Consider the following 10000-nt stretch of genomic DNA (forward strand, 5'->3'; position numbering starts at 1 on the left):
AGTCGACCTCGGCGGAATTTGAACTCAGAACGTAAAGACAGATGAAATACCGCTAAGAATTTTGCCCGGCGTGCTAACCTTTCTGCCAGCTCGTCTTAGAAGTAAATATAACATAATAGATGCATGTGGAAATCGTGCCTTTTGGATAACAGTAACTTTGCAGCATTTGTTCTGATTCTTAACGTTCTAAGTTCAAATCCCGCCGAGATCGAATTTATATTTAGTTCCTTCCTGATCGATAAAATATGGGACCAGACAAATACTGAGATCGATTAATATCACCTGCCCTCTCCTCAAAACAGTCGCGTATGTGTCTATATCAGAAACCATTATTACAAGTTGGAAGACGTGCCTTGCAGTGGCACCTTGCTGGAATATCTTCTGGCTCTCTGTCTTCTAAGTTCAAATTCCGCTGAATCGACTTTACCGTTCGTCCTTTCCTGGTCGATAAAATAAAGTACATTTGAGCATTGAGATGCCACGACTAGAAAGAATAAGCGGAAATCGAAAAAGGATTTTGTAAGGGACATAACTAATTGCATATTAATATTGAATTATTTCCCTTAGATATTTATCAGCAGAAGCTTGTTGCATGACGTGATGTTAGTACATCTGTCTCGGCTTCATACATTGTTCTTTTGCTTTTCTTTTACCTGTTTCAGTCATTTGACTGCGGCCATGCTGGAGCACCGCCTTTTAGTCGAAGGAATCGACCCCACGACTTATTCTTTGTAAGCCTGGTACTTATTCTATCGGTCTCTTTTGCCCAACAGCTAAGCCACGGGAATGTAAACACACCAACGTCGGTTGTCACGCGATGGTGGGAGACAAACACAGACACACAAATATATACATATATATATAATCGCCGTGATAGATCGGTGGCCACTACACATTTTTTTCTGAGTCCCTTTCTGTAGAAGAGCATAAGCTCGAAACGTAAAAGACTTTTTCTATTCCTGAGCGTTATACTAATACACCTGTTCGTTTCGTACACCACCTGTCTTCGTCCTTTGTTTTTTTCGTAAACTCTCCCTATATATATATATATATACATACACGACGGGCTTCTTTCAGTTTTCGTCTACCAAATCCACTCACAGCTATAGTAGAAGACACTTGCCCGAGGTGCCACGCAGTGGGACTGACCCCGGAACCGTGTGGTTTCGAAGCAAGCTTCTTACCACACAGCCTCCACAAAAACATATCAGGCCGTCGGGAAATACTACCTTGCTTGAAAATAAATGAAGGTTGATGACAGGAACAACATGTGACTTAGAAAATCTTCCTCAATAAATTCCGTCTGATCCATGCAAGCAAGGAAAAGAAGACATTAAAATGATGATGATGATGATGATGACGACGGTGGCAGCATAAAATGGTTGATATATATATATATATATATATTTTTGACTCAACCAGCGTGAGTTTCTCTACATTTCCATGACTTAGCAGTTTGGCAAAAAAGAAACTGATAGAATATGTATCAGATTTGAAACAAGAACTGGAGCAGTGGCACCATGATCGAAATCCAAAGACTGAAACGAACAGAAGCATAAAAGAATATGAGACTCTGTCGGGAAAAGTTAGTTCCATCCACAATCTTGCTTGGATTCACCTGTTCTCGGTGTTTAGACGTGGCGACGCTATTAAGAAATTAACTTCTCAACCAGATGGTCTCAGGTTCGGTTCCACAAAGGTGGTGAGCTGGCAGAATCGTTAGCACGCCGGACGAAGTGCTTAGCTGTATTTTGTCTGCCGTTATTTTGTCTGAGTTCAAATTTTGCCGAGGTCGACTTTGCCTTTCATCCTTTCGGGGTCGATAAATTAAGTACCAGTTACACACAGGGGTCGATTTTAGCCCCTTGTGGGCAGTAAAGAAATAGATTCAGTTCCACTGCACAGTATTTTAAGCAAGTGTCTCCAACAGTATTCCAGCATTAACCAAGAGTAATTTAAGTCAATCTGGAAGACAGAAACTGTATGAAGCCTATTGTATGTGTGTGTTGAATCATCGTCGTCGTTGTCATTATCATCATAACCATTTAATGTTTGTCTTCTATGCTAGATGGGTTGAAACAGTCTGACAGGATCCAAAGAAGAGCTGGAGGACAGCATCCCACTCCAATGCCTGCTTTGGTATGATTTATGTGGCTGGATATTCGGGACTAATGCAGTTTCGCACCTCTCCTCGAAAAATGTACTTTTTCGAAAAAATATTTTTCAGATTCCTGTTTTACATGTCGGAGATTACAAACATGCAAAAAACCCCAAAAATGCTTTTGTCTGGATTTAATTTCGATTTGCATATGTTAGTCAGTTCACTATGATCTCTTTAAAGTAAACAAAATCAAAATTTTTAGGGGTTGGGGGGGGTAAAATTTTAAAAATTTCTTTTTTTGCATATTCGTTTGTAATCTACAATATCTAAAACGTAAGAGTCAGAAAAATTTTTCAAGGAGAGGTGGGTTGTCAACTAAAGGTGACGCTCCTATAGAAGACTGTGTTGCTGTTGTTTTTAGCCCCAGGAAGACATTCATGTCTATCTCTTTATACACCTATCTATATGCATATTGAATTTAAAATTAAGAAAACTTGGTTTCTTGCATATCTGGAATCTCCGTCATCTAAAACACAGCGGAAAAAAAATTTCAAAAGAGTTCTAAATTTCAGGGTGGGGGTTGGAGGGGGTTGAATTTTTTTTTTTTTTTTTCATATTCATAATCTCTAACATCTAAAACGTAGGAATCTGCAAAAAAAAATTTTCAAAAAAATGCATTTTTCAAAGAGAGGTGCAAAGCTGCATTAGCCCCGGATATTCTTTCCGACTTTACAGAAGGTAATGGATACTTGTTTTTTATTTTTATTTTTTTCATAGTACCATCATGGTGAAGTTTCCAAGTAACTGGGAAGACAAGGAAAAAGTCCTTTGATTGAGAGTTCAACTGTGGTAAAGAAAGAGTTCACTTTATGCTACATGTCGAGAGGGACAGCCACATGGACATCCAGTTGTAAAAACCATGCCAAAACATACATGAAAATATATCTGGAAATGAGGAAAAATTATCTCTATTGGAAACAGGTGAGTGAGTGTGAATAACAGGAAAGGTATCTCATCATCATCATCGTTTAACGTCCATTTTCCATGCTAGCACTGGTTGGACGGTTCGACCGGGGTCGGGAAGCTGGGAGGCTGCACCCACCAGGCTCCAGTCTGATCTGGCAGTGTTTCTACAGCGGGATGCCCTTCCTAACGCCAACCACTCCGTGAGTGTAGTGGGTGCTTTTTATGTGCCACCAGCACAGGTGCCAGGGGAGGCTGGCAGTGGCCATGATCGGTTGGTGCTTTTTACATGCCACCAGCACGGAGGCCAGTCAAGGCGGAGCATGGAAAAGTAAATGCCTAAATGATGATGATGATGATGATGAAGATGATGATGAAATAGAAGAAAATGTGAAAAGCAGAAAACATTTAGTTTGATGTTCAATGAAGCATTTATAAAAAGTCTCAATGGATAATTTTAATATGGTATAATTTCCTTGCATATAATATCAATCTTAGTCATAAACAAAATGATTTTTGCTTTTGTTTTTTGGTGTTTTTTCTACATGTCCAGAAGAATCTCAGAAACTTGGTTGTCTAATGGCACTCTTTGCATAAGCATTGGCACAAACTTTTAGTGAAACACACGTTATCTTCCAGTTGTTTTCCGACGAAGGATCCCTGAGCAAAGCAAACTTCTGTTCGAAAACTCCCAAGACATGATCCCCTTTGTGAACCGTACCGTGAACCAGAACACACACAATACCAACACTCTCAACTTCACTCGTAACACCACCACCAGTGATGTTGGCATTGAAATACAAGTTCTCTTCGCTCACTAATCTTTTTAGTCTACATGCGACCAGATCAGCACCCTCTGTCCTTTCTTCGTTTCTCACTTCAGATATCAACAGTAAATGTAAGGAACATTGGGGCCAAAACTGATCTTTCAAACCAGATTCAGTTCGTGAGTTAAACATTTTATAAAACCAAGATGCAAAAGTTTCGCCAAATTGTTTCAAATCACCAGAAGAAAGAAGGCGGGTTTCTGGTTCTGCCTAGAAATAAAAACAAAAAGAGAAATGTCAAATAGCGTATATAGAGAAGAGGATAAGATACAGGGTGTATAGACTGGATAAGACAGTGCATATAGTCAGAGTGAGTCAGTATATAGGATGAGACTATATATGTGTGTGTGTGTGTGGTGTGGAGGCACAATGGCCCAGTGGTTAAGGCAGTGGACTCGCGGTTGTAGGATCGCAGTTTCGATTCCCAGACCACGTACTGTGAGTGTTTATTGAGCGAAAACACCTAAAAGCTCCACAAGGCTCCAGCAGGGGGGTGGGGGGTGGCGATCCCTGCTGTACTCTTTCGCCGCAACTTTCTCTCACACTTTCTTCTGTTGGCCTGCCCGCTTAGCCAGCGGGGTGGCGCCATTTGAAGGCTAAGACAATGCGAAGCGCATTGTGACCAGCAATGTGTAGCAACATCTGATAGCCCGGTCGGTCACGGTGATCACGGTTATACATATATATATTGCTAGTCCCTTCTGGAATGGTTGGCATTAGGAAGGGCATCCAGCTGTAGAAACATAGCCAGATCAGATTGGAGTTTGATGCAGCCTCCTGGCTTCCCAAACCCCAGTCGAACCGTCCAACCCATGCCAACATGGAAAACGGACATTAAACGATGATGATATATATATATATATGTGTGTGTGTGTGTGTATATATATATATATATATTCACACACACATAAATGTAATGGAGTCTGTCTGTGTGTGTGTTTGGAGTTACTCTAACTCCTCCCACACCATCCAACCGATTTTAATGATTTTTGGCACATAGGTAAACCACATGCCCTGAAGTTCAAATGAGGCCAGAATTTTTCAAAAACTCACAAATACTCGGGTGACATCGATTTTTCTGAGCTCAATCAGGTGTTTGAATGGAAATTCCCATAACTATGTTATTTTTTCCTGCAGCTTTTGCATATTTTCACATAAAATTTCAACAACATCAATAGAATAGTCTCTGAGGAAATGGTTATTCAATACAAGGTTAGAGGTGGGTTTAACTTCAACACGGTAAACACAAGTAATGCCAGGTCCAACAGCTAGTATATGTGTGTGTGTGTGTGTGTGTATAACATAATAGTTTAGGGAAAAAACTATTGGTTTCATATCTAGTGTGAACTCGTCATCTCTTCAGTTTTTCTAAACAATAACTGCTCTCTGCAAAGAATGTTTTTTTTTTAAATACAAGAACACCAGTGATAGTTCAAGAAATATTCCTTGGTTATCATTTAGAAAAACTGAAGAGATGTCTAGTTCACACTAGATACGAAACCAATGGGGTTTTTTTTTTCTAAACTATTACATTACACATACAAAAATAAACAACACTGCTCTATATTTTATGTATGCTCTTCTGATTTATGATATTGTAACAATATATATATATATATATATATATATATATATATATAATATATATATATATATATACCCGTCCAACCCATGCTAGCATGGAAAACGGACATTAAACAATGATGATGATGATGATATATATGTAAATATATATATATATGGGAGGCGCAATGGCCCAGTGGTTAGGGCAGCGGACTCACATGTGTGTATGTATATATGTATGTATGTACACATGTATTTGTATGTATGTATGTATGTAGAGAGAGAGAGAGAGAGAGTGAGAATGAGACAGTGTATCCAGTCAAGTTGAGAAAGTTATATATTGTAGGTAGGACAATGCTGAACACATATGATATTTGACTGAAAAGAGGAGGAGTTTCGATGAGTAATTGCAAGGAGTGTGATTACAGAGCTGTAAAAAAAAAGTGACAGCAAGTGCAAATGTTTCCAGCACAAATGTGAGCACTGCTTACAGTGCCATCTTCATTGGAAATTAAAAGCATAGGAGAATTCTACAAAGATGGTGGATAATCTTCTGTTTCTGGGTCAAAAAGACCAAATGAATTTCAGGAGAGGAAAGAATTTGCAGGATATGTGATATAACAAAAATAATGTTTGCTTTGCAGATGGCAGTTTTGAAGTTATTTTAAAACTGGGTAAATACTATCCAGTTGGTGACAGTCAGGACTTTCCTCTAGGTATTGCTGTTCACTAGTACAGGTAATATCACACCTGTCTGTGGAGCACCTGGAAGTTTGGGGCTGTTATGTAGTTTTGTTGTGTATGGGATGTAAAAGAAACACATCAAAGTCAAGTGCTTAGCTGTCTTAGATGGATCAAGGTGAAACAGATCTAGTGCCAGGGACAGCTTGCAAAACTCTGGGAGAACTCTAAATAGTTTGATGAATTGAAGTATCTCGTAGAGTTTAGGAGGTAGGATGTGTTGTACACTAGGTTGAGGTATGATGAATAGTCTTGATTAGGTAGCTGACAGTCAATTATTTAAAAAAGAAGGAAGATAGAGAGCTGATGGAACTGTCAATGTACCAGTCAAAATGCTAAGCCACTGGGGCTAACTTTGCCTCTCAAGGTCAATAAAATAATTACCAATGGAGCGCTGGGGTTAATGTAATCGACTTAATGTAATTGACTAAGCCCTCTCCTGAAAATTGCTGATCTTCATCCAAAGTTAGAGAAAAGTTTAAAAAAGAAAAGGTCAGAAAATTACCAAATGGGTTTGCTCCCTGGGTGGGGATTGGACTGCAGGATAAGAAATCCTTTCTCCAGACCAATATTCTAAAATTCGAGAAATTAAATCCTGTTTTGTTGAACTACCAGACACTGAAACTTGTTGACTGAAAAGATACTGCTTCAGGTAATCTCGTGTGATTTTCTGTCGGCTCAAAAGTTCACTCGCTGACATAGAAAATGAGAGGATGGCATCAATAGCTTCTGCAATGGAAACAAAAATAAATAAATCACATTTGCGTTAATTACAGAAAAATTGTTCTGTTATTCATTTATATTATTTTCTTCCTTTCCAGTGAGATGTAGAAAGGAACCTGAAATTGTTATATCTTAGACAACAAAGAGTTTCATCATCATCATTTAACGTCTGCTTTCCATGCTAGCACGGGTTGGATGATTTGACTGAGGTCTGGAGAACCAGATGGCTGCACCAGACTCCAATCTTGATCTGGCAGAGTTTCTACAGCTGGATGCCCTTCTTGACGCCAACCACTCCGAGAGTGTAGTGGGTGCTTTTACGTGCCACCGGCACGAGGGCCAGTTTGGTGGTACTGGCAACAGCCATGCCCGAATGGTGCTTTTTACGTGCCACCTGCACAGGAGCCAGTTCAGCGGCACTGGTGACGCCTTCGCTCGAATGTTTCAAATGCCACCAGCACAAGTGCTAGTAAGGTGACACGGTAACGATCACACTCGAATGGTACTCTTAGCGCTCCACTAGCAACGGATGCCAGTCACCGAGTTTGATTTCGACCTCGATTTCACTTGCCTCAACTGGCAGCAAAGTCCATGGGTGAAGGTCATGTACGTAATGTTGGTTAGATTCATATCAGACTCAGTTCAGTAGATAACAATCAAAAGTGCTCATCATGACCATCCCAAACTTAGCTTAACCCTTCCATGACCAACCCGACTGAAACCGGCTCTGGTTCTGTAGAGAAGCAAACGCGAAACCTGAATAACGGGACTTTTATTAAACTTCTGCTTAAATTGATTTTGCTGAATGCATCCAGATTACATATTATATATATGTATATATATCTATGCATATATATATATATATAAGTATATATATATGTATGTATGTATGTGTATATATATATATATATATATATATATATATTATATATATATATATATATGTATGTATGTATGTATGTATATATGTGTATATATATATATATAATATATATATATATATATATATATCTTATTATAAAAGGCAGATTTTATCTGCCTCCCTTTGTCTCTTATAGAAATCTACAATATAGGATTTCTTCAATTACAATTTACCTAGCATTTTTAAGAGTAGAATGCATCGGGTCGTGCCAGGTCCGGTTTTTAAAATTTCAACCCCAATTAAGCAAAATTTAGAGAAAACTCACATTGTGGTGTGTAAGTGAAGTGCTTTTCTTAGTGTGGGCTACAGCACACACACACAAAAACGGAGCGATCTGCTTCACTCACACTATCACCCTAATTTCTCCAACTTTCTCTTTGCAAGTGTACCTTAAACCACTAATAAAAAAAAAAAAACACACCAAACAGAAACAAATAAATACATAACGATTTACTCCTCACACAATTTCTTCAATTAGAGTTTACCTATGATTTTTCAAAGTACTTCCATTCGGTCATGCCATACAAAATTTCTTTCAATTTCACCCCCAATTAAGACAAAATTCGAGAAAACTCAATATTTTAACATTTCACTCCGAAAGCAATGATGTACATGTTTGCGTACTTGAGTGTGTGTGTGTGTGTTTGATGGGATATGCGACACAGAAAGTGTGGTGTGTAAGTGAAGTGCTTTTGTTAGTGTGTGTAAAGAGACGGAGAGAGTACACATACCTACGTACACCTAAAGCACGCACACAAGCGGAGCGCGAACTTCAAAAGAAATTCGCGCACTATCTATCTGGTTTGCCATTCCCCACACACACACATACACATACACATATGACAGTGACAAACACAAACGTTTCAAACAACTACTTACAAACACGTGTGTGTTTGTTATTAGTAAAAAAGGCGCCAAACACAACTCACTTCTCATTCGAACACATTTGCAAAAACACACTGACGGTCGAATTGCCATAACAATACAGAAAAGGTAAATTGGTTTTTAATTTACTTTCTGTCGTTAAATTTTGGTAGTATTAATTGGCGAGCGTACTTCTGTTGTCAATTGTTGACAGAAAGAAATTGTAAGCTAATAAGGTGTGTGTAGGAAGTGAAGGATAAAAATATTGCAAGAAGTGGACAGATGTACATATATACATCCATACATACATGTGTGTGTGTGTCTATGTATGTGTATTAATGTGTGTGTGTTATCTCTATATAAAGCTGAAGTTGTCTGTGTGCGCCATGTTTGGTAACCTTCAACTAACACTATCTCCTCCGAGACCCTGCGGCGCAAGTTGACCAAAATTGACAGTATGATAGAAGAAGGGTTGCTCTTCCTTCCGTAGAACATAAAATTCAAATCGGACCATGTTAACACCAAAAATTATTTACATCAAAAAGCTGCTTTTTTCTATGAAAATCTCTATTTTTTACGATTTTTTCACTGCTGTGTCGCCACTTTTTGGTGTATTTCGACCAGAAAAATGTTCACAAAATTTTTACTTTTCAAAATTACATTTCCAGCGGGTCGAAACAAACCCGAGCAACGCCGGGCGATACTGCTAGTATATATATATATATATATATAATGTATATATAGTTATGTATGTATGTATATATATTTGTATTCCAAAATCTTTAGATTAAACTCATTTTTAGTAACCTAGCATGTCTATGAAATTGTCTTGGAAATACCAGCACATAGTAATGAATTATTTTATTAGTGTAAGTTTTTGTTTTCATAAGTTCTTAATTAAAATCTTCCACCAAACCTTAGTCACAATTTATGTCCCTAACACTAGCTTAATGATAACAAAGTTATTTTACTAAATTCTTTGTTATATTTAAAACAATTAAAAGAAACACAGAGCATCTCAAAATAAATATGGTAACGAAAGGGTTAACTACTGCATATCAGGGACTACATAATCCAATGTGTCAAACTTTGTCAAGAAAGTAGGTTGTAATTTGAGGGAGATTTAGCTGTTACATCTAGTGGGTTAAACGACCATATGCAGGCTCTTGTATTTGAGTAAGGACTGTAAAGCTGTATGGTAAAGGCGTAAAAGTCTAATGTGCAAATGACTACACTCATGGAGTGGTTGGCATTAGGAAAGGCATCCAGTTGTAGAAACACTGCCAAATCAGACTG

The 10000-nt window shown here is 38.2% G+C and overlaps 1 protein-coding gene across 1 annotated transcript in view; it reads right to left on the reverse strand.

Annotated features, from left to right (window-relative positions):
• Positions 1–3486: 3486 nt before the first annotated feature.
• LOC115217993 (uncharacterized protein C3orf38 homolog) overlaps positions 3487–10000 on the reverse strand; it is a 9225-nt gene continuing 2711 nt past the window's right edge. Inside the window, exons 2-3 of the mRNA XM_029787733.2 lie at positions 6701–6924; positions 3487–4101 (exon numbers count right to left, since the gene is read on the reverse strand). Of these exons, the coding sequence (XP_029643593.1) occupies positions 3625–4101; positions 6701–6924 (701 nt within the window). The 3' untranslated portion in view covers positions 3487–3624. The remainder of the gene's footprint in view (positions 4102–6700; positions 6925–10000) is intronic.

Source organism: Octopus sinensis, linkage group LG12 (genome assembly GCF_006345805.1).
Source record: "Octopus sinensis linkage group LG12, ASM634580v1, whole genome shotgun sequence".
Classification (NCBI taxonomy): Eukaryota; Metazoa; Mollusca; class Cephalopoda; order Octopoda; family Octopodidae; genus Octopus; species Octopus sinensis.